At 34.0% G+C, this 26265-nt stretch overlaps 2 protein-coding genes across 2 annotated transcripts; both read left to right on the plus strand.

The window, feature by feature from the left end:
- Positions 1–2423: 2423 nt before the first annotated feature.
- LOC132551839 (sodium-coupled monocarboxylate transporter 1-like) lies at positions 2424–12699 on the plus strand. The gene is made up of 16 exons (XM_060215984.1): positions 2424–2777; positions 3704–3772; positions 5647–5698; positions 6221–6288; positions 6619–6699; positions 7199–7272; positions 7777–7914; positions 8110–8245; positions 8677–8765; positions 9713–9825; positions 10062–10132; positions 10423–10509; positions 10758–10987; positions 11481–11584; positions 11949–12052; positions 12610–12699. The coding sequence occupies exons 1-16, from the start codon at positions 2424–2426 to the stop codon at positions 12697–12699; spliced, it is 1860 nt and encodes a 619-aa protein (XP_060071967.1).
- A 3340-nt stretch (positions 12700–16039) lies between these two features.
- LOC132551840 (sodium-coupled monocarboxylate transporter 2-like) lies at positions 16040–25574 on the plus strand. Its single transcript, XM_060215986.1, has 16 exons — positions 16040–16393; positions 17271–17339; positions 18846–18897; positions 19421–19488; positions 19813–19893; positions 20578–20651; positions 21220–21357; positions 21554–21689; positions 21951–22039; positions 22363–22475; positions 22612–22682; positions 22923–23009; positions 23279–23493; positions 24005–24108; positions 24451–24560; positions 25506–25574. Exons 1-16 carry the CDS (start codon positions 16040–16042, stop codon positions 25572–25574), a joined length of 1830 nt encoding a protein of 609 aa, XP_060071969.1.
- Positions 25575–26265: the final 691 nt, after the last annotated feature.

A 26265-nucleotide genomic window follows, 5' to 3' on the forward strand; every position in this document is an offset into this window, starting at 1 on the left:
ATATCTCTAATCAAGTGTATCTATGTAAATCGAGGAACTGTTTCACACTCTAAGGACACTGCATACACATCTCTGACATGGAATACGAAGCACAAACCGCATTATATCTCTCAATTCCTTCAAAGTGGCTTAATGATTTAATGACATCAGAACGCTTTCTGTTCTACAGTGATGCAAAATATCATATATGTTGGCGAGGTAACTGAAGCTGTTATATCGGCATTCAAAAGGAACCAGAAATTTCAAATGTTGTTAAAGGGATTTATCAACGGTACGGAGAAAATTATGACACTATAAGTCCACAAGTTTTGATCGATTATTTTTAATATTGTAATAAATTTATTGTTTTACTGACCCATGTATAACTTTTATTGTAATTAGTCACTCATACTTGCTAACGTGTTTAATTTGTATTTGTTTACTATTTGATATTTATATACTGTCGTCTGCCACAACACTTAGCTGTCTCTAAGGTTAATGACATAAATGCTTGACTGCCTACCCGGGTTAAGCATTTGCATCAAAGGTCAAGCACCCATGGTGAACAAGTGAACAGTTGGTGGCTAGATAGAGCACACAGAAGGCTGTGCACAGAATACTAGGAGAGCCATCATGTCACGAGCATGATTAGGAGTGAGTTAACCAACAGCCTGTGACAAAATCCAACCCAGAACTTGGTAAAATCCTCACCTGGTTAAATTTCTGCAGTTGACTTCATCTCATTAAACCTTTGACGATTAGGGCCCACCGTTTTGATACCCTGGTGAAAAAAGTGATCACCATATGTTGAATGATAAAAACATTTCGAAGCAGAATGACTTTCATTTATTTGGAGCAACAAGAGACGGAATACAGAACAAAACGCTTGCCAGCCAATGAAGGTACGGCATCTGCAAGCAGGCACTGGACCAGCAAAAGATATGATGGTAGGTGGATGGGTTTGTTAGAAATTGAAATGAGAGGAAACTTGTCAAAGAAAATGTTATTTTGATGTGAAGACGTTGACGTATACTGCCTCCGCCCCAAATGGTAATGAAAAGAAAAATCAACAAGAAAATACCAACATGTCCACATAATCATGATCCAAAATCAAAGTCAATAAAACTAGGGCAAAATATGAACGAAAGGAAGATTTACATGGAGACTCTTTCCTGAAAAAGTACACGAATAAAAAGATCAGATGTTCCAGAGAAGAAAGCGTCATCTGCTTCACCGAGGACAACAACGATCACACTTAAACCGACCCTTTTAGGGTCTGAGTTCATGAGGTATCGTACGATAGCTTTTAATATACACATCTGTTAGTCTCCTATGTTCCATTTGCTGGCTTAATAAGATATATTCAGAGTAATATGTGGCAGACTCTTTAGAATCAATGTTCATCACTTATATCCTAGCTAAGAACAAGACTGCACATCGATGTCCATAGACTTATTTCGATGACACTGCGGCAAAATATTAACAAAAACAATATTTGTATGGAGACTTCTAAAAAGTACAAGGAAACATATATATAGATTTTGAAAGATTCTTAAATAAATAAATCTATTTTGATCAATACATTTCATATTTATATCTTCGGGAAATAAGAGCTTTTCATAATACCTTACATTGTTTGGATTGATTTTTTCCATATCTCGGAATGTATCAAAACTAAGCCAGGCGTTAATGTTTTCGAAGTTGTGGTGCATTTGCATCAAGACATAGTTTTAGAATAACATACACATATAGGTGATCAACATGATAGTAAGCTGGTGCTGCAGTCAATTCCTTCCGCGTGCAAGGTGTGTTTGGGTGTCGTGAACGAGAATTTCCATCAGCATTGATAACCCTAGGCTATTTATGACCGTAATTCATTTCACATTTTGTCAATTTCTTGCAGGATCTAATTGAACTGCCGTTACATGAGAACACTCTTTTGTCCGTTTCGAAGCCTTGTGTCCGCCATCCAGTGACAGGAAAACAAAACCCAAACCCACAACAGTTGTTACATTTATATTTTCACTTTGGCAGACTGATAGAAGACATCAAAAGCCTGTCTGTTTGATTGACAGTTCCCATATTGACGTTCAGCTGACTATTAATCAAACAAACCATTTCATCTTAACATTCAGATCAATACGTTATGTCAATACATAAATATTTTTTGGATATCGTTTGCGAGATTAGCTTAAGATAAGGACGCACTGCCATTATTTATATACAAAATGATTCAGAAAGTTAATATAAAATAGGTACATGGAAAAGTATTATAGATATATGCAGTACCATATGGACTATACCTAAACAATAAAAAAAAACAATTTATTATCAATGGTTTATATAAAGTAAATGTATATGCGTATTCATACATATATCTTTTTTGCGCGTCATTCGCGAACGAGTTTGAGACGCCAAAAGCTTGCAGATTGTTTCCGATAAACATGGGTTCGACATTTGTTCCACCTCCTGCTCCACACGTCGCCGACTATATCGTTATAGCCATTTTCCTCTGTGTCTGTATAGGGATTGGTGTTTACTATGGTTATCAGACCAACAAGAACCCGACACTGGAGAATTATTTCTTTGGAAACCGACGTCTGCTGGTCGTACCAGTGGCTATGTCCATTTTTGTAACGTTTATCTCTGCGATATCGGTAATGGGTATACCAGCCGAGATATACTTGTTCGGAATCCGAATGATTCATGGAGTTGTGGCGTACGTTTTGTCTATATGTATAGCTAACGTTACCGTTGTTCCTCTACTGTACCCACTAAAACTGACCAGCACATACGAGGTAAGGTTTACTTAACATTCAAAGACTCTCATTTGGCTTATTGGATACACGAATGACAATAGGATAGGGGTGTCTTCAATGAAACGCGTCATCATTTATAATTCACATTGAAGCCAGGTAAAGCTGTTCCATTTTCATGCTTATCATCTTTTTCATCTGACGTCTCATCACTAGGGACGACTATCTCATTTCGTTCACATTATGTGCAATAGTCCTGCGCCTTTTAAGTTCATGAACGCCTTAGTGATGACATTCATTGGTAAATTGATTCATATACAATCAAACAAACAAAATACCAATAGGGAACAGACTTTTACACCAAACATGAATTCGGTAAAGCTGTTTCAAAATATGAACAAATAAGAAATTTATATGTACTCCTGGAAAAAGAATCGGCAGAATAAGACCAGATGTAAAGGGTAAGCGCTAAATGGATCGAAAATGACAAAATCTAGATGGAAAGATGCACTAGCATCACGTCGCATATAGATATATACATTTTAAGTGACATGCATGGTTTTTTGTTCATGATCCTGTGTGTGCTAATGTGCTTTCTGTGTTTCTGTCTACAGACGAATTATTATAAGTCCTAAGTTCCACGTAACCTTCATTCCACAATAGTGCTTACTTTGAAAAGTAAAATTTTCGATGTTCAATGTTTCGATATTTTGTTTATGGAAAAGTCACTGAGATACAGCCCAATAAATCGTATAAGATGGCATAAAACGAAATCTTTAATATCCTCACAATCCTACAAAGGACTTCTTCATGCTTGAAGTTATAGTCCATATGAGATATACTGACGACATCTATTGAGAACATGCAATAATATACTAGTTGACCAGGAATTGTACTCAACTATGTTTCATATTCTACGATATCATTATTGACAACAGATTAATTTTTAAAATCTATTTATCAAATAGTATCTACAACATCGGTATAATTCCAAAAGTGTCCGCCTCATGGGGACGGCAATCGGAATGCTTCATACGGTAAGTTTCAAGATGCGTGTCATATGCAGAAATAATGCGAATGCAATCAAAAATTGTATAATATAAATTAATAGCACCACAGAAAAACTGGATTCCGTAACGACTGTTCTATCAAGAAAAAATATGGGAAATTATACTTAAATGAATAAAGTTTCAATATTTCTCTTGCCAATTATAATGTAAGATATATTTTATGTTAAAGACTCGCTCGTATATAACAATGATAAAAAGAAACTGTATTTCGCCTGTTTGAATTATGAATTCTTACCTGAAAGTATGTGTTAATGATAAAGATATTGTGAAGCAGGCAATCAGTCAATCGGAATTGAAAGAAAGAATATGTCATTCCAGTTTCAATTCTTTAATACTTTGTATGTCCTCCATTTGCACTGGTGAACGCCACACATCTACAACGCATGGAACCGATCAAATCACGCAAGAATGCTCAGGGAATGCTCTGACATATCTGACATATGCCTTACAATGTAAGACGTACAATGCTTCTAACTTCACAAGAGAGTTGGACTCCTGACGCAAACGTGGAACTAGCCAAAGAATATCGTTTTGACTGCGATGTGTAAACACCATAGGTTGGGGGTGCAAGGTTGTCGCTATCCAGAAATGTAAAAACTATTGATAGAAAAATAAAATTCATCATTTCGTTCTTTCTTCTTTGATATGGATGTATTTTTTCCAAAAGACACACGACTGAATACCATCTTTTAGATATTATTACGCTTCGGTTATAGTTCATAAATCATATGTTTGTACCAGCTTTCACTTTTCTTGTAAAAGAATGTTCTCAAAACAAAAGATCGCAGGCACTCTTTCAGTTTTAAATTTGGTATTGTTGCGTAGTCATGTTTTGCTGGCTAATTTAGATAAATGGGAGAACGTGAGAAGGTGTAAGTTCGTTGCGGTAGCGCACATTTGTTAAGCTTCCATCCACCATAACTAAAGAGGTCCTTCCAGAGGCTGTAATGCCAGCCCAGATCATAATGCTTCTTCTTCCGAACTGGTAACACTGAATTGCACAAACATCGATAAAATGTTCTACCGGCCGAAGGTACACCCGAATACAACCCTTTCTGTAACAAAGTAAAATCTTGACTTGTTTGTGAGTAACACTTCAGAGCATTCTCTGTTGATGAATAGGAGAAGATTCTTACACCAAGCTACCTGCACAACTCTGTCACGTTGTAGCAAAATAGAAAGCGGAACGTCTCAGGCGGATGGTAGCCTCTCGCCTTATGTTTCGTGAGGTTCTGAAACTGATCCGTTTAAGACCAGAGATATTGCTAGCGATCAATGAAGATTACTGGAACCGAATTCGCAAATGCAACTGCCGTATATACGTTACTTGTCCACGTAACGTTTTAATACATGACAAAATATTTCCGGACAAACAATTATTTTCTGTGTTATTAGTTTGTGGTGCCTAGTTTCAAAACTCTGGGGAAATATGCACTGACCATTGAAGCTTAACGAAATCAAATTTTCATTCGAACAAGGATCTATTACTTCAAATAGGTTAAATACTTAAAAAAAACTTTTAAAATTATCGGTGATTTATTTTTTTATTTTTATATTTTCCGTCAGTATATATGAGGAACCAAAAACATGTGTTGACCATTAAGCATAACAAAAGTTTTTCACCAAACACAAAACACTTCAAAATATGTCTTTTGTAATTATCGGTGAGGAAAAGACTCAATTAGTATATATGCTTATATCGATATTTTATGTCTTTGATTCGATTCTCTATTACCAGTAATTAAGAAAAAGATTTGTCTGAATCTCCACACAAGGAAATACAGTCTCAATATTTAAGATAATACTGCCACTAAATCTATGAAACCTTTACTTCTTTGCAGGTGATTTATATGGGGATCGCTCTTTACGCTCCAGCATTAGCTCTTGAAATTGGTACGTAGCTACACACAGATATAACTAACTGTTTGGTGCTCGTTTCTTTTACCTGCAGTTGTATATTTTCGGACCCGATATTTTAGCTTCAGACTGAAACAAAATATCGTGTGGATATGAAATAGATGAAATAGCGAAGCTATGAGTCTATGGCTTGTGTTGCTTTAACTTCATGATGTTATATACACCGCGACGTAACTAGACAAAGACATGAAGCATGAAAAGATCGCTAATTTGGCTTGCATATCGGTATACAACAAGGTTGTTCTCAAGAGGCTTGCAAAAGTATCATACTTTCGTCTCGGTGAAATAACACCTCATTTGAAATAGAACCTTATATAAGAACAATGTATATGAACAAGCAACATAAGTCAGATCGAAATCGACTGATATTTTGAAAGTTTAATGGATTACTTAATAATTTGAACAGAGATCACTTTGCGTGATCAATCCCAAGTGATAGGATGAAAAAGAGGTCAAATGAACCTTTAGTGTTCTAACAAGTCCCAATTTCCATTGCAGTGGCTGGGATACCACTGTGGGTTTCTATAGTTGTCATTGGATTTGTCTGTACTATATACACAACAATCGTATGTATTTATTTTACCGTCTTTACTGACATCATGAATCACCATCACTTTACAGTCAAGGGAAATGATCCATATAGATATCTAACAAATAAAGAAAATTCATACAAATACATCAATGATATTAAAACATGGAACACGATTATTTTACACCAAGTATTTCAAACTTCACAATTTTGCCACAATTTGATGCATAACTTTGTCAAATGTTAAATTCAACTATTATCAATTTCTCTTAGTGAGATAATTAAAATTAATTGATATCTCAACGTTTGGTTTACTAATGATTATGATACAGAGTGAAATGGTCATGGCAAATTCAAAATGTTTCAGGGAGGAATCAAAAGTGTTGTATGGACTGACGTTTTTCAGTGTATTATGCTGTTCGTTGGAATGATAGCTGTTATCATAAAAGTAATTATATCTCGAAATGTAAATGGAATTATTGTGTAAAAGACAATACTAAAATACTCCCCAAATTTCAGTTCAAACTTACAATTGGTGGCACGTGAGCAAATGACGACAAAAGAAATATTTACGTAGTCCACAATGTCAATCTGGACAAATTCTCGAACCGGAACCAGTTTGAAAAAAAATGGAAACAAAATAAAAAGTCTTTCTATTAATCCCTAAGCGGTTTAACTCGACCAACAAAGATGATTAAAAAAAGATGAAACGAATAACAGATCTCCGAATTACATTATACTGTGGACTTTTCAAACATCCCATTGTATTGGAAAATGATAGATGTTTTATGCTACTGTCATCTAGCAGATTTATGACAAACAACAGATTATATTTCGAAAATCATTTATAATGAATGTACACTTTCAACATATACACGTGAGAAATGACACAATTTATCAACCGTTTTGTCATAAAATGTATATATCTTTATTTGTTTTTGAAATAGGGCACTATTCTGATAGGACCGAGTCACTCAATTTTGGGAATCGCAACTGAGGGAAAGAGACTTGAGCATTTTAAGTATAAACTCATTGCCTTAATAGAAAAAATATCAATTAATTCAAACCATCTTATAAGTAGAACAAAAACCAAAAAACAGCGGAGTAGAAAACACACCGATATCAATGAAAGAAAGTTTGAGGTTTTGTCTTCATTTTATTTCAGCTCAAAGCTGAAAAAAAGTAATAAAAATCTTGAAAAAAAAAACATTGCCATGGCGATAGTCAACAACGGGAGAATATCAAAATAAAAAAAAAGTTTTGAATGTCTCCGTTGTATGTATGTTTTGTGTTCAGTAGGAGACAATAATGCAAAAATAAAACAACATCTTTGACAAAAAGTAGCCTGAAATAACGAAAAATATACATTATGATAGCGGATCACTAAACGTGTATCTTTTCCGTCAAATTCTAAAACTTTATATTGATATATCTGTTCACTTTATTTTATTTAAAAAAAAAATTCTCATTACTTTTATACATTGACTACAAAGTTTAAGTGTCTTTATTTGTTATTTTCCACCAGCTTTGACCCAGATCCCAGGATTCGTTACAGTAATTGGGGTTTGTGGATTGGTCTTGTGTTCTCAAATCTTGCAAACTGGTGCAACCAAGCAAGTGTCCAGAGGATTTCTTCTCTACGGAGTCTTAAATCAGCTTATTTGTGAGTAATAATTTGTGCCTCTTGAGAACAGATTGAAATGATAATTGGTTTTTAAAAAGACCTGCTGACCAATTTAACAAGAATTGACTAAAAATAATTAAAAAAATTCGATAAACATTTAATCATAAGATGTCCAATATACCCACTACGTGCAAACATACATAGTAAAAAACAGCTGTCGTTTGGATTTTACAGTGCATTTTGGATGCTTGGTCCACTTCTTGTGATGTTTTATACCATCCTTGGATACTTGGGTATCCTTATTTACTCCTACTACAACACTTTGGAATGTGATCCACTTCAAGGAGAATTTATCTCGAACATCAATCAAGTATTCTTATGATACATCAACATTCAGACATTTAATCAGGAATCATGTTCCACAAAAATTCAATACTTTCAACAGTAACCAGATCATTTCTTCGTACACGTAATACGTTTTTATTTGATTATTTGAGGGAAAGTTGCAAAGGAGTCGCGATGAATGATAATCAATGTAATACATACTGGTACTTTGACCATTTAAACATCGATGAGCGTATTTTTGTCGACGTAGTCATGAAACTGAAAGATGAATATCTTAGTAGCAACATTTAGTATCGACATCAACGTTGACAGGCTCTCATGAAGGAAGAAATTTCATGTAATCGTAAAATTTTCATTGTTAGAATAAATATTTTGCTCTGTATTTTTAATGTTTGATATGAAATGTATTGCGTCTTGTTACCATTCCCCATGACTTCTATATCGTTACTATTGTAGCTGACGCCGTATTTCGTGCTCGATGTGTTGCAAACCCTCCCAGGGTTCTCTGGTGTCTTTATCAGCTGTTTGTTCAGCGGGGCACTTAGGTAACAATAACCCCATAATTCGTTAAATTAATTAACATCATTCGCTTATCTTACATATATATATATATTTTAATTTCCCTACTGTGAATTTTTCATTTCTGGATAGCAACAAATCGGTATCACCAACCAATGGCTTTTAAATGTCGCAGTTGACTCCATATCTATTTCTTATTTCTGCGTACGATATGAAACTAGATGAGTTTGATGCTCGTTATTTTACATTGTGATTCCGTTGTTGGAGTCCTTGTTTTCATTTAAGACGGTGACATTACTTACTTGCATTGACCAAGATTTACAAGGCGAGTGTCGTCGATGAAGCAGAAGACGCTTACTCTTCCGGAAGATCTAGTCTTATATTTTCCTTGTTCTTTTTCATAAGCCAACGTGTAAATCTATCACTTACTCATATTTTGCCCTGATTTACTGAATTTGATTTTGGATTATGATTGTGTTCCCGTTTTTTTCTTTTTTTTTTTTTTGTTTTTTCCTGTTTGTTTGTTTGGTTTTTCAAATACATTTTTACACTGTATATGCCACTGAGAAAGTGCAACGTAGAGTATTTTGTTGGTAAGCAGAGAAATTAAGATTGTTTAAAAAAAATTTGTCTGGTCAGTTCATGTTCGTAAACTTAATACCATACAAATAAGCAAACTTTAATATTGTTTTACACGAACATCATAACATTTGAGTTTATGGAGATATTCAATTTAAAATGATAACGAAAAGCATGATTTTATGATTTAAGAATGTGTCTCGCTCCATTCCTTGTATATTTACATGTTCATTCAAATGAAACCCTTCAAGGTTCTGGCTGCCATATTCAATTGATTTCGGTAGTTTATATTTAGCTCTAGTTTCAATTATTTCATTGTTTTGATTACAATATTGATCGCGTGTCAGTACATTTTTTAATGCACAGAATGGCAGCTGTATGTTGTATTTTTCAGTACATTTTCGTCGGGAATCAACTCTTTAGCTGCCAACACTGTAGAGGATATTCTGGGTGATTGTGTCAAAAAATCCAAGATAATTTCCCAGACGCTTGTAGCAAAATTATTTGGTGAGTTGTAAATTATTCAACAGGAAAATAAACCTCGTCATACAGTTCCTTTCTTTTTGATTAATCAACATTGCAAGCAAACGTATTTCTATAAGTTTTGATTTCAGTTTGTCATTGGCTACATTAAATACCTTAGTCATACATAAATCCTTGAACAATTCTTAATTTATAAACCTGAAGATTGAAATATGAGCTCCGGTGTTAAAATGAATTCTGCATTGACGTTCATGCTGTAGTGATCTCGTACGGATTGGCGGTCATTGGATTAGCATACGCTATCAACTCCTTGCCAGGTTCAGTAATGCAGGTACCCCAATAACTAAAGGTGGTATAAGTGAAAAAGTTTTTTTTATGCTTAATCAGTATCTTTATTTTTTTCTATATAGACAAATGGTGTAAATATGGGATTACATAAGTACACGTGAAAATCACATACTGACGAAGATATTATGACAGGATCTATATCATATTTAAAGGTGAAATTGAGGAACACAAATAAGACAATTTACTATCATTTTTCTTTTCTTTTTCGTAAATCATAATTGAAAACCAAGAAATCTGATATGAAAAAAATAGCCCAATAAACCTTGTGTTAAGATGGCGGGGATCGTTTTTGGCGCATGTGGAGGACCGATGTCGGGGCTTTTCTATCTTGGCGGAATGGTACCGAAAGCAAACTGGATAGTAAGTTATCATCAATATACTTATATATATTATGTTTTAGCCTGATATCAAAATGGTTTACATTTCTTTCAAAATTAAAAGTCTTCAAATCGTTATGCATCGTAGAAAGATTGATAACCGATTTGCTAGATAGATTATAATTTTTTTATAAGGTAAGAAAGTTCCGTATTTTAAATCACGTGGTTAATCACATAATTGTATATTTTGGAAAATATCATATCATGTACACAATGTAAGTTATATTTCAGGGTGCGATTGTCGGCAGTGTGACTGCTCTTGTCTTCAATATTTGGATAGCAGTAGGTGCACAGTTATACGGGAATCGTCCTGAAATATTACAATTCAACCCTACGAACCGGTGCTTTCCTGATAACATCACGACCACGATGGTAGAATCAACGACCTACAACTACAACATAACGACTGCTTCATATGATACAAGTGGATACTCCAGTCAACCAATAAACAATCATAACACGTAAGGTTAACTAATGGTGATGTTTGGGTCAAAAATCGTAATCAATAGGGCATGGGCTTCTGGAAGGTTTTGTGTGATTTCGTGAAATTCAATATATACCAGTTAGTAAGTTTTAAATTGACCTCTTCGGCTGTGTTCGACATTTTTGATGTAAATCTTGATCAGTTAAACAAACGTGACATGTAAACATCATATGCTTGATATGTTGCAATATATCTATATTGAAAATGAAACTTAGTGGAAAGTAACCCTGATAGTTACATCGCTGACTAAAATTGAGATAAGAAGAGGATGATGTAGATGTCAGCCATACTAGAGACACACTTTATCTATTTTCTGTAATTACTACAGTAATTGAATGACAATAATACAAAGAAAGTTTGAGGATAACATGTACAATATCTAAGGTCACTATAAGCTCTTTCACTCAGCAAGTCCGGGCACTTTATGATATTTGGAAATCACTTAATAATGTGTGTTTTTCAATATACAGATCTGATGAAGGCTTTTTCCTATACAATGTCTCCTATACCTGGTACGGTTTTACTGGATTTTTCCTCACACTGATCGTCGGAACCGTCGTTAGCCTATGTACAGGTAAGTTTATGTGATAGGAAAATTTACACCTTTTTTATTATTGTTTTCATATATACAAATGTCACCAGTCTCCGACCATCATTAACGGCGCTGAAAACTAAAACAATGCAAATGTTAATAGCCAAAGATAGCCCTGAAAACCAGTAAAACACTTGCATGTGATTTTAAAGATATATGATGATATGCCGAAGATTATTTGTCACAATAAACCGCTGATACAAATTTACCAAATCAGCCTCTACTATATTAGAACAAACATCGTGTGAGAGGTAATGTTCGTTATGGTATGTATCTTCAATAACTGTGATTCAGATGCCACTATAATTACAATAATTAAAAAAATGAATTATTCTGAATTAAAAAGGTGGTGATCGCGAAGAAACTGTGGATGCCCGTCTCATCTTCCCTGTTTGTAGAAAGGTGTTTCGTCTGGAGCCTAATTGTACATATCAGTTGACAGAGAACAAGGTGCGTGTATAGCATAAATACATGCATGAGTCACGGCATGCATCATGAGTAGCTATCAAATTCTAAACGTTATTAGAAAAAAAATCATGCATGTCTTTAATTCAATTTTGTCTGGACTAGCCTCCATTCACAGTGATTTTCATACTAATTCTTCCAGTTGTTGAACACTTTTGAAACTTAAATTGTTTAATTAATTTATTGAATATTGATATACACCATTCATACATTTTTTCTTAAAAAATCAGTGTCTTGGTAGATAAATTATATTCCGTATGTTGCCATTAAGGGTACATACAGTGTTTAAACATACATATTCTCGGTAGACATTTCATTATGTCGTAGCATGGTAGATTTCTGAGCCTATCGATTAAATTGCCATATTTTTTTCTGTAAACGCAGGCAGTTTCATATGATTATCAGGCAGGGAAGACGGGTTTATTGTGAGAATCAATTTATAAGATGATTTTGCGTGAACTATTTATTTTTCATAAAAATATCAGATTAATCATGTCATATGTCATCATATCAAGAAATTAGAGTATTTGTTTCTTTTGTAGCCAACTTTGGAACAAACGCCTGCATCTCAGGAGAAGATATCAAATGAATACCACGAATCGATTGGCAAAGAACGGGAAGCATCTTTTTAAAATAAAAGCCATTATTTCTAAGTTTTTCTAGTCATTCTAATAGTTCAAAAAAGCCTAGAATAGTTTGTAGTAATGTGTTTCAAAAAGGTAATTTTTCTTCAACACTAATAAGGATACGTCAACACTGATAAAGTTACGTAAACACTGATAAGGTTACGTCAACACAGATAAGGTTACGTCAACACTGATAAAGTTACGTCAACACTAATAAGGTTACGTCAACACTGATAAAGTTACGTAAACACTGATAAGGTTACGTCAACACTAATAAGGTTACGTCAACACTAATAAGGTTACGTCAACACTGATAAAGTTACGTCAACACTAATAAGATTACGTCAACACTGATAAAGTTACGTCAACACTAATGAGGTTACGTCAACACTGATAAAGTTACGTCAACACTGATAAAGTTACGTCAACACTAATGAGGTTACGTCAACACTGATAAAGTTACGTCAACACTGATAAGATTACGTCAACACTGATAAAGTTACGTCAACACTGATAAGATTACGTCAACACTGATAAAGTTACGTCAACACTGATAAGGTTACGTCAACACTGATAAAGTTACGTCAACACTAATGAGGTAACGTCAACACTGATAAAGTTACGTCAACACTAATGAGGTTACGTCAACACTGATAAAGTTACGTCAACACTAATGAGGTTACGTCAACACTGATAAAGTTACGTCAACACTAATGAGGTTACGTCAACACTGATAAAGTTACGTCAACACTAATGAGGTTACGTCAACACTGATAAAGTTACGTCAACACTAATGAGGTTACGTCAACACTGATAAAGTTACGTCAACACTAATGAGGTTACGTCAACACTGATAAAGTTACGTCAACACTAATGAGGTTACGTCAACACTGATAAAGTTACGTCAACACTAATGAGGTTACGTCAACACTGATAAAGTTACGTCAACACTAATGAGGTTACGTCAACACTGATAAAGTTACGTCAACACTAATGAGGTTACGTCAACACTGATAAAGTTACGTCAACACTAATGAGGTTACGTCAACACTGATAAAGTTACGTCAACACTAATGAGGTTACGTCAACACTGATAAAGTTACGTCAACACTAATGAGGTTACGTCAACACTAATAAAGTTACGTAAACACTAATAAGGTTATGTCTACACTGATAAGGTTACGTAAACACTAAAAAGGTTACGTCAACACTGATAAGGTTACGTCAACACTGATAAAGTTACGTCAACACTGATAAGGTTACGTCAACACTAATAAGGTTATGTCAACACTAATAAAGTTACATCAACACTGATAAAGTTACGTCAACACTGATAAAGTTACGTCAACACTAATAAGGTTATGTCAACACTAATAAAGTTACATCAACACTGATAAAGTTATGTAAACACTGATAAAGTTATGTAGTTAATTTTTAATTTGTTAATTCAATATCAAAGGACAGATCTCATATCCACTGATATAGATCTGGGTTTGTCATGTTTTTGATTCCTTGTCGCTAGGATGTGGTCAATACTTTATGGAAGCGTGTATCATACGAAGTGATAGATATACAATGTTTTCCATCAGTTCATTTCATATAAATAAATATCCTGTAACCACCACATATATCAGTCGATGCCAGATTAAGTAGTGCTTTATCTGTCAACACGATTCACAAGAACCTATTCTGGTTCTAATGGGATTAGTTGATTCTTGACCTAGATGTGTTAGGTTAACGTAAAATATAGTAAGTAATGGATATTTTGTACTCGGCAAATAGTGTTTTTCTGGGGTTGTTTTGTTTTTTTAGTTTATTTTATATGTTTTAGGTTTTTTTTTTTTATTTATTTTGTTCTATTTTTGTTTGTTTTTGTTTTGTTTTTTGTTTTTGTTTTTTTGCCAAAAACATGATGAAATTCAATACGTTTAATCTATTCTTTTATTATATTTAATACGTTCAACGTTGAACACCTATAACGTCAACAGATCCACAGCTATACGAAAATCAAGACAATATATTGTCGTATGAACATATGTTCATTTCCTAGCCTAACCTGATTTACGTTTTTTTTTTATCTTACAATACACAGAAATGAATTATGCATTATTATTCGCCATACAATATTAACCTCTTTAATATGAGGAAACCATCACTATATCGGTAGCAATACTTAATTGATAAAAGCTCCTTTAGAACAATTTTTGATGATCAATTAATAAAGCACAACGGGAAACTTTAATCAACTTTGTTCAAGTACAGAAGATATCCCTTTATGGAAACCAAATGATGCATGCTACCTAACTAATACACAAAAATAACGATATATGCTACCTTACTGTGATGACTTTAAAATGTGTGTTACTTAAAGATGTATGCTACCTTACTGTGATGACTTTAAAATGTGTGTTACTTAAGGATGTATGCTACCTTACTGTGATGACTTTTAAATGTGTGTTACTTAAGGATGTATGTGATAAAGTTAAGGCTGCGTGTCACCTTTGAATTACATAGAGACTTAATGATGTATGTCACCTACTGTAACATTTTAACTTATGAATAAACTCAAAATGTATCTCAAAATAGATCCGAAGTAGTAGAAACCTGAGAAAAATTGCCTTTGCAATGTCATGACACTCAATGTTAAAAAATCTTTCATATACTATTGATTTCATTTCAAATTATGGATGTAGTAGTAGCAATATATATATATGAACTTAAGTACTTCAGAGTGGTAGGTAGATATTACTATTATATTCTAAGTCATGTTATCCGTCGAACCTGTCCGTAACAGAGGCTGGGATATCTTTGTTGGTTTCATTAGCTGTCAATTGACTTGTTGGTTTTCATACAAAAGGGTGTCTTTTCTTACAAACATCTCCTATAAACATGATAAGGTGATCATTTTCGGGTGGTAGGTTGGTGTATTTGTGACTTGCTCGCTTCTCACCTGGAATTCGGGGTATCGATGCCATGAATTAGACCAAACCCCATACCGATAATGAAATCTTATTTTTCTTATGATGGTAGACTTAGACATGTACCAAGTGTCAATAGAGAAAACAAGTCTGTCCGATTGATTGACAGTTTCCCTATTTGAAATTCAGCTGACTATTAATATTAACCAAACTTTTAAGTGTTGAAATATAGATCAATAGTAAATTTTCCTAGGACGATGTGTTCCTCATTAAAAGCATTATTAATATATACAATACCATATGCATGGTAATTCAAGATAAATGACGTTATCCTAGCTGTCATATTGCAGCATCTGAAATTAAAATGTATACGTGTTGTATAAATATATATATACTGATGTACATCTTCTGACTTCTAAGACATAAACATGGATTCGACATTCGTTCCTGCTCCTGCTCCACACGTCGCCGACTATATCGTTATAGCCATTTTCCTCTGTGTCTGTATAGGGATTGGTGTTTACTATGGTTATCAGACCAACAAGAACCCGACACTGGAGAATTATTTCTTTGGAAACCGACGTCTGCTGGTCGTACCAGTGGCTATGTCCATTTTTGTAACGTTTGTCTCTGCGATATCGGTAATGGGTATACCAGCCGAGATATACTTGTTCGGAATCCGAATGATTCATGGAGTTGTGGCGTACTTTTTGTCTATATGTATAGCTAATGTTACCGTTGTTCCTCTACTGTACCCACTAAAACTGACCAGCACATACGAGGTAAGGTTTACTCTAGCAATGAACGTTGGCTTATATGGACAGGACAAGTGTATTCAATAAAATCCCAGCTTTATTTAGAATTTAAATGGAAGTAAAAGGTTTTCAGTTGTTATGCTTATCTTTTAATGCTTTTGTAATCTTATCATTAGGGACGATAATCTCATTTTGCTCACAGTATGTACAATAATACCTGCGTCTTTAACATTGCAAAAATACCTAAGCATCGGCTTGCATTCATTTACATTATTGATTCACAAAAAACTAACATGTCAATATAATCTTGCTTCAAACACACTAGTGCACATTATTATCTAAAGATTATGGAAATGTACAAGGAAAATAAGACCAGATTTTCCAGCAGGCTAAGCGTTAATATATATATATATATATATATATATATACATTATTACCTATTCAAAACGTTTTCTAAGGTAAATAACAATTGCTGTAATCAGTTGAGATTAAATGCAACCTAACACGCTAGTTGATATGTTGTCATTGAAGAACTTTTCGCAACTCTACTAATGCGTCAAAAGCAATGCAGATATAAAATTACATTATATGCTGCCAAGATTTTGGTGATGATAGTGTCATTTTACATAAGACATACAAGTAGATAATACCGTTCGCATGAAAACTTGACGACAATAAAATGCTATATGTTCAACGAAATGAAAAGAATAATAGGAACTGTTAATGTCGGGCTTCGTCGAGGAAACAGGAATAAAACATTTTACATGTTAGTTCAATGTCATATTTCCAGTATGAACGTTGACTGCGTGTTTTCTGCACTTCTGTCCAAATTTGTTTTTCAGGTATTTATATGCTATGATATCATAAACGACAAGTTATTTCTTCTTATCTATTTCTCAAACAGTATCTTCAACTACGGTTCAATTCAAAAGGTGTTCGCCTCATGGGGACGGCAATTGGAATGCTGCAGACGGTAGGTTTTCCATTTTCACGATGAGTGTATTTTCACACAATTAATAGAAGTAATGGGAACATTAAAAACAGTAAAAAATATCGATTCCTCAAAGACAATGCTTTCACGTCAAAGGGATTATGAACTATTGTTTTTTATGTATTCATTTGTTAATTATTCAAGACAAATAAATTGTCCGAATCTTAGCATTGTTTTAATATTTGTCCTGACTCTTAACAATGACAATATCGGGTACAATTTTACATAGTAGAGTCATATATATTACTGGGGAAAAAAGGATTGTTTGATTAAAAGTGTATGGTACCGTTTGTTATCATTGCTATTCATTATCTTCATAATGACATAGTGAATACGCCAATCAAACAATCAGGATTATAATTGATTGCAACAGAAGGAGTTGCCATTCAAGTTCCACAAGTTCGATGATGTGTATGTGGACCATTCCCATCGATGCACATCTATGACGTATGGAATTGATCTAAGTACGCAGATGTCCTGATAGCATGTTCTGCTGTGTACCTTGCAATGTACGACGTAATGCATTCACACCATAGGTTCGGGAAACAGGGATGATGCTATAAAGAAATGCAAAATCCAAATAAAGGATGATCATACAGTTTGCGATAGCGCTTGCCCTGTCGGTTTCGCTTCCTATTCTATCGGGTATATGCGATGGTAAATAAATATCTTGGCAACATCAGTATATTTGAAAGTGAAATTGTCAGCCTATTTAAGCATCCTTCCACTATAACCAAATAGGTAATTCCCAGCGTAGTAACGCCAACCCAGCCCATAATGCTTCCTTCTCCAACCTGACGACGCCGAAGTACACAAACACCAGTACAACGCTCGCCCGCCAGATGGCCGAACACGACCGTCATTGTTAAGTTTAAATCTAGACTCATTTTAAGAAGCACGTCAGCCCAATTCCTGTTGGTGAATCGCAATTTTTTCCTGTACCCTGCTACTCGCACAACTCTGTCAAGTTGCGGCAAAACTAGATAGAACGCCACAGGCTGATATCGGCCTCTTGCCATGTGTTTCGTACACTGCATTACATCGTCTAAGACCTGGAAAGTTTCTACTTAACTTGCCCATGCGACGTGTTCGTCCGCTGAACTCGCCTCCACAAAACATTTATCGTATTGATATGCACTCCGAACTGTCCTGCCACAGCATTCAATCGTTCATTTTCATGGCATGCTCTTGGAAAATTCTTTCTGGAGAAACGTTGATTTTCTTAATTGAACTTTTAGTATGCGATACCTAGTTTCGAAATAAGGAAACAAAAACATGCGTTGACCATTAAAGCATAACGAAAGCATAACAAAAGATTTTACCAAACCCATGATACTTCTTTTGAAATTATCTGTGTGGAAAATATTCTGGTTATTTTCCATTAGTATATATGCGTACATAGTATATTACAGAGGCATAAGACGATAATCAGGAAGAAATTAGATAATACCGACTCAAAATCACCGAAATCTATTTAATTCTTTGCAGGTGACTTATATGGGGATCACTCTATATGCTCCAGCATTAGCTCTTGAAATTGGTACGTAGTTATACATAGATCTAATTAACTCTTTGGTGCTCGTTTATTTTACAGGCAGTCGGCATTTTTTCAGACCTGACTGTTTAGTATGAGATTGAAAAATATTACGTGAATATATAAAAGTTTAAGAACACATTGGGATTAACGACTCCCCTTTTATCAGTGTTAATTGTGATAAAATATTACATGTAATAACACGAAGCTGTTTTTGGATAAACGTTTGAATTAGTTTAACTTCCTGTCGTCATATACATAAGGGCATAACTAAATAAAGAAATATAGCTTGAAAATATCGCCAGTTCAGCTTTTGTTACAATGTAGTACAATGTAGAACCTTACACAAGATTTCCATGTATTAGCAACAAAAGTCATATCCAAATGGTTTGTTAATATAAGTTGAAATTGAACGGTTAATGCAATCATTCTCATGTAAGTCGATTTGAATCACCAGTCGCAAGTGTCAGTATGACAGAGGGGCTATATGGATCCCTGGCGTACTAACAAGTCCCAATTTCCATTGCAGTGGCTGGAATACCATTGTGGGTTTCTATAGTTGTCATTGGATTTGTCTGTACTATATACACAACAATCGTATGTATTTACTTCATCGTCTATACTGACATCATTAATCACTATCATTTAAAGCTGATATAGATATGTGAAAAAATAAAGAAAATTCACACAAATACATTAATAACATTTTAACATGGAACACGAATATTTACACAAAGTATTTCAAACTTCACAATTTGCAACATTCCAATACGTAGCTTTCTCAACATTCATTTCAACTATTATCAATTTTCTAAAATAGGATAATCGTATTTCAGTGATATCTAAATGTCTGATTTTACTAATGACTGCGGAAAAATGAAACGGCCATAATAATTTCAATAAGGTTCGCCTTTATTTTAGGGAGGAATCAAGAGCGTTGTATGGACGGACGTCTTTCAGTGTGTTACGATGTTCATTGGAATGATAACTGTTATCATAAAGGTATTTACATCTCGAAGTGTAAATGGAATTATGTTATAAAAGTCGTGATGAGGTGCATTTTTCTACATATCCTGTATCCCTCCATACATATGTATCTTGCGCCACTCATCGGTGCCGATAATTTGTACCCCATCTTTTTGTTGTACATATAGACTGAAGTTAATGTCATTCAGATCTATATATTATATAACAACAGTGATTGATATTATGGTTGTATTTGAAATGTTCCTGTCATTTAATAAATGACCATTTGACAACATTTCTTTTCCCTGTTGTTTTTTGTTTATAAGACATGTACAACAAATAACAAGCTGCAGTCTCTGAGCTGGGTTACCGTGCTAACACAAATGGAATTATACTATAAAAGTCATTAAGAAAATAACATAATTTCACCTCAAACTGACAAATGAAATGATTGAAAGAGATACCAATTACATTCTGCTGTGTAATTTGCACTTCTCACAATAGAATAGAAAAAAAAAAAAAACAAACATGTTGTGTTTTATCTTTGTCTACTTCCATTTAACAGATTTGCGACAAACCATCGAGTATATTTCTGTATTTTGAAAATCATTGATATTGTGGGTGAACTCGTTTTACAAACATATGGACAGTTCTTTCGTAAAAATGGCACATTTAATAAAACGTTGTCTTCTTAAGATGTTTATATATTTTTTGTTAAAGGGCACCATCCTGATAGGACCGAATCACTCTATTTTCGGAATCGCAAGTGTTGGGAAGAGACTTGAGTTTTTTAAGTATAAAATCATTGCTTTAATTGCAAATTACTTATCAATTAATTGAAAACATCCTGTTTATCTACAATGTAAGAAATAACAGAGAAGCAAAAAGAAAAGAAAAAACCAGCTTATTGATATTAAAGAAAGAAAGTGTGACTTCTTGTCCCCCAAGATCCGGAGAAAAGAGGAGGAAGATTGCAATGACAACAATCAACAACGAGAGAAATTAAAATCAAGTTTTGAATGTCTCCGTTGTATGTAGGTTTTGTGTTTGGAAGAAGAGACAAAAATGAAAAGATTAAAAACACATTATTCCATTAGTCAATTGCTCAGTCTATGCATACGTAGCATCTGGATGTGTAATGATAATACTTTTTTTTGATATTATGTGTTTAGGCTACCACTTCCAATTAGTATATGTATCTTCCGTTAAATTATTTTTCTTTAAAACTGTTATATGAATTATTTTCGTCAAATACTAAAACTTTATATTGTAGTATTGGTTCACTTCGTTTTATCTTAAAGAACCCTATATCATTGAAATTTATCACAAAGTTCAAGTATCTTTATTTGTTATTTTTACCAGCTTTGATCTAGACCCCAGGATTCGTTATAGTAATTGGGGATTATGGATAGGTCTTGTGTTTATGAACATTCCAAACTGGTGCAACCAAGCAAGTGTCCAGAGGATTTCTTCTCTCCGGAGTCTTAAATCAGCTTATTTGTGAGTAATGTATTTTGCCTCATAGAAACGGAGTTAGAAATTAATTATTGGTTAAAAAACTCGTACACCCATTGACCAATATTTTGGGACACGTATTAAATGAAAGGTATATTCGATACACACTTAAAGATTAAATGTCACATATACCCACAAAAACACATAGTTGATAAAGTAGCTGTCCCTCTTTTTTCCACAGAGCGTTTTGGTTGCTGGTTCCACTTCTTCTGATTTTGTATGTCTTCCTTGGATTATTGGGTATCATTAGTTATTCTTACTACAACACTTTGGAATGTGACCCACTCTTAGGAGGATTCATCTCAAACATCAATCAGGTAGTATTCTCGTGATATATCACCTTTCTACCATTTTGTCAGGAATCATGTTTGAAGAATCCTTAATTGTTTCAATAGAAAAAAGCTTGAATCAACAAATAAATGATATATTTAGGTGTAGCTTTTGATGAAATTATAATTTTCTTTTGTATATTCAATACGAACGTGAAATATTTTGCTTCTTTGCTGTGAATGAGTTTCTAAAGACTTTCCTTTTATGCCTTTCCATGACTTAAACGTTGCATATCTTTTCCATTGTAGTTGATACCTTATTTCGTGCTCGATGTGTTGCGATCTCTTCCAGGATTTTCCGGTGTCTTTATCAGCTGTTTGTTCAGCGGGGCACTTAGGTAACAATTAGCTGACTCATTTCTACATTGGATATTTAATTGAGATATTGCAAAGCAGAGTTGTTCTGTTGGTAAGAGAATGAAAGGTGTGAAAACTTAAATTCAAGATTATTGTTTTGGCAGATTTATAAATAGAAAAATTGTAAAGGCTAAGATTGCGCCTTGTTTCATTCATGGTATATTAAATGGGTTTTTTAAACAAAAAACATTCAGAGTTTTGCGTTTTTTGGTCTCGTTTCATCGATTGCTTGTTTCAATATCGATATTGTTTATATGTCAGCATTTTTCTTGCACAGTATGTAAGTTTTATGTTGTATTTTCAGTACATTTTCGTCGGGTATCAACTCTTTAGCTGCCAACACTGTAGAGGATATTCTGGGTGACTGCGTCAAAACATCCAAGATGATTTCACAAACACTTGTAGCAAAGTTATTTGGTGAGTTGTGAATTGTTTAGTAGGAAAAATGTCGCGTAATACAGTTCATTTTTCTCCATTTAAACAACATTAACAGCAAACGTATTCCTTTACAATTAAATTTAATATTCAGTTTGTCATTGACGTTTCCCTGTAGTGATCTTTTATGGATTGGTGGTCATTGGGCTAGCATACGCAATCAACTCCATGCCAGGTTCAGTGATTCAGGTAACTACCTCAATACTTAAAGTGCCATCGTTCGAAAAGTCTGTATGCTGGATATAATTGAGTTAAAGAAATTCGAAACTTAATATCACCTTAATGTATAAAAACAAGACATAACACCAACTTTTACAAACTTTTCCTTGTCATAAGAGATTGTTCGAAGATTAACAAAAAAATGGATATAGAAAGGTGATAAGTATGTTTAATCTTCACAGACCCCAGAATCATAATATTTTCATTTAGATGGCGGGGATCGTTTTTGGCGCATGTGGAGGACCGATGTCGGGGCTTTTCTATCTTGGCGGAATGGTACCGAAAGCAAACTGGATAGTAAGTTATCATCATATACTTTTATATATTATGTTTTAGCCTGATATCAAAATTGTTTACATTTATTTCAGAATCAAATGTCTTAAAATCGTTTAGTATAGTATCGGTAAATGATCAATAACTTATTTTAAAAAAGATTTTGATTATATCTTTGTTTGAGGTGTTATACGTTTTGAAATCACATGGATAATCACATGATTGTATACTTAAGTATGCTATATTTACTTAAGAATATAAATGAAAAGTATAATATGTAAGTTATATTTCAGGGTGCGATTGTCGGCAGTGTAACAGCTCTTGTCTTCAATATTTGGCTAACAGTAGGTGCACAATTATACGGGAATCGTCCTGAAATATTACAATTCAACCCCACGAACCGGTGTTTTCCCGATAACATCACGACCACGATGGTAGAATCAACGACCTACAACTACAACATAACGACAGGCGGATACTCCAGTGAATCAATAAACAATCATAACACGTAAGGTTAACTAATGGTGATGTTTGGGTCAAAAATCGTAATCAATGGGGCATGGGCTTCTGGAAGGTTTTGTGTGATTTCGTGAAATTCAATATATACATGTTAGAGTTTGTGGAAATTGTGATATTGTACACAAGCTCTTTAATAGGAAAATCAACCACGACACGTAAAGAATTGTCAATATCGTAGGTTCGGAATGAAGTAGGGTACCTATAAGAGGTAAACTGCTGATATAAAAGGCGTCCATACTAGAAGGGCCATATCTACTTAATTTCTATATAACCACTGCAATTACTCAGACTTCCACAAAAAAAAAAAAAAAAAAAAAAAACAATAATACAAAGACACTTCCCGATTCGTACGTCTATTTCATTTTACAAAATACAAACTTCAATTATAACTTGCAAAGACAATTTGTGAATTATGAACATCGTCACCCTTAGCTCTATAACATTACCGGATAAAGTATTTAAAATCAGTTATTGCTATGTGTTTCTATGTCAATATTCAGATATGATGAAGGTTTTTTCCTGTACAATATTTCCTACGTCTGGTATGGTCTTACTGGTTTCTGCCTAACTTTGATCGTCGGCACTGTCGTCAGCTTGTGTACAAGTAAGTATATACACATAAGAAAAGTTCTAATTTCTGATTTCTTTTCCGTTTAACGATGTTAATCAACTAGTCATCCATTCCCGAACGTCATTATCTGCACTGAAAACTGATAGATATTAATGACAAAAGATACATACAAACAACCATTAAAACACATTCCCTTGTATCTGTGATTTTTATGCCAACGTTATTGTCATTATAAACGTCTTATACAACCTGAAAAATTATTTACTACAGGACGGACATCGTGTAAGAGGTTTTAATGATTACGTATATACCTTATGTGACTCTGATTCAGCGGTCACTGTGATTACAATGAGGCATTTATTCCGAATTAAACAGGTAGTGAGCGCGAAGAAACTGTGGATGCCCGTCTCATCTTCCCTGTTTGTAGAAAAGTGTTTCGTCTGGAAGCTACTTCTACTTATCAATTAACAGAGACAGAGAACAAGGTATACGTATATCATACACACAATGTAACAGGTGTCACAACATGTATCATGTTTATGGATTAAATTTTAAACGTTGTAAGATAATGTTTACTGTATATCTTTAATAATTTGATATTGATTGTCTGTATTGGCCTCCATTCAGAGTGATTTCCAAATTTCTTGACGGGATCATTGAATAACATTATGACAAACTCCGTTGAAACAAACAACTATCAAATTATTCATTAAGGTACCTGGACATGGATATGACTTGTTAATACATATCTTTATTTTTTAAAATAACGTGGTAGTTGAACATATACATCCTCGGATGGTTTTAGAATAGTGCGCAAACACATACATCCTCGGATGGTTTTAGAATAGTGCGCAAACACATACATCCTCGGATGGTTTTAGAATAGTGCGCAAACACATACATCCTCGGATGGTTTTAGAATAGTGCGCAAACACATACATCCTCGGATGGTTTTAGAATAGTGCGCAAACACATACATCCTCGGATGGTTTTAGAATAGTGCGCAAACATATACATCTTCGTATGGTTTTAGAATGGTGCGCAAACATATAAATCTTCGGTGATTAATGTCAATTTTGTAAGAGATGTTAGAAGCTGACATTGGCTACCACCGTCTCTTCATGTTATTATTAATCATGATGTAAAAACTTAATAAGCGTTGACTAAGTAGGTACATAATCAGAGGGGAAAATGGAAAATGGTGCTAAAGCACTCTTTTCATTACCTCGGAACAGCTTTATAAAAATAGGCAGTTCAAGTCATAGCCAGGAAGAGCTGACAGTGTTTTCTATTCTGAATCGTTCGATATAATAATGCTGTAATCAACATCATTTCTAATGGAAAAGAACTAATGTGTTCCTTTACATGGTAATTGTTTAGTATAGTTAAATATCATGATAAGAAAGTAGAACAATTGTTTTTATTTGTAGCCAACTCTGGAACAAACGCCTGTCAACGAAGAATCAACTGACAAAGAATGGAGAACGTCTAAGTTGTAAAATAAAAATGTTCATGGTGATCTCATTGAGAAATGTTCTGTTTTATTTGTGCGAAAAGAATCTGGACGTGTTTGATGCTCGTTTGTTTGTATGTTGTTTCCGTTATTGTATACCTTGTTCTCATTTGAGAACATAACATTACCTACTTGGATTGTCGATTAAAACCTATTCACTTTAGATAAAACATGATCCGGGCATATGTTTGCTCCTCTGTAAGTCTACAAAAATGCAAAAATGAATTATGATTAAGAAATGCATTCGGGTTAATAATTTTATGTAGATAATTGAACAAATGAGGCAGTCAAAAAAATTTTCCAAACAGCCTCATCCTTCATTTCTTCCTCATGCTTTTGCTTTACTAAAAGTGCATTGAATTATAAATTGGAGGAATCAATGAGATATTATGCTGGTTGATATTATATAAAATATATTTGTACAGACTATATTTGAAAACATCTCTGTGTATAGTATAAAGCTCATTACCGGTTATTTCATCAACGCATAGCTAAAAAAGGAAATACCGACATGTTGAAAAAAAGCAAGAGCAACCCACTTCGAAAAACGAGAGAAACGACATTCACGCAAAACTGCTAACAAAAATCAGAAAAAAAAATTGCAAATAGACAATGAAAAAGTACAAAACAATTCATTGTAAAGTATAAATCTGTTCTTTCACGGGCACCCTGTTTCT

Source organism: Ylistrum balloti, unplaced genomic scaffold (genome assembly GCF_031769215.1).
Source record: "Ylistrum balloti isolate Yb309-2 unplaced genomic scaffold, AGI_CSIRO_Ybal_v1 Utg370220, whole genome shotgun sequence".
NCBI classification, from domain to species: domain Eukaryota; kingdom Metazoa; phylum Mollusca; class Bivalvia; order Pectinida; family Pectinidae; genus Ylistrum; species Ylistrum balloti.

Coding starts and splice junctions, on each gene's coding strand:
- LOC132551839 (XM_060215984.1), top strand. CDS start 2,424: ATGGGTTCGACATTTGTTCCACCTCCTGCTCCACACGTCGCCGACTAT. Junction 3,773..5,646: donor CAATCGGAATGCTTCATACG/GTAAGTTTCAAG, acceptor ACTTCTTTGCAG/GTGATTTATATGGGGATCGC. Junction 10,510..10,757: donor TACCGAAAGCAAACTGGATA/GTAAGTTATCAT, acceptor GTTATATTTCAG/GGTGCGATTGTCGGCAGTGT.
- LOC132551840 (XM_060215986.1), top strand. CDS start 16,040: ATGGATTCGACATTCGTTCCTGCTCCTGCTCCACACGTCGCCGACTAT. Junction 16,394..17,270: donor AACTGACCAGCACATACGAG/GTAAGGTTTACT, acceptor TTTCTCAAACAG/TATCTTCAACTACGGTTCAA. Junction 17,340..18,845: donor CAATTGGAATGCTGCAGACG/GTAGGTTTTCCA, acceptor AATTCTTTGCAG/GTGACTTATATGGGGATCAC.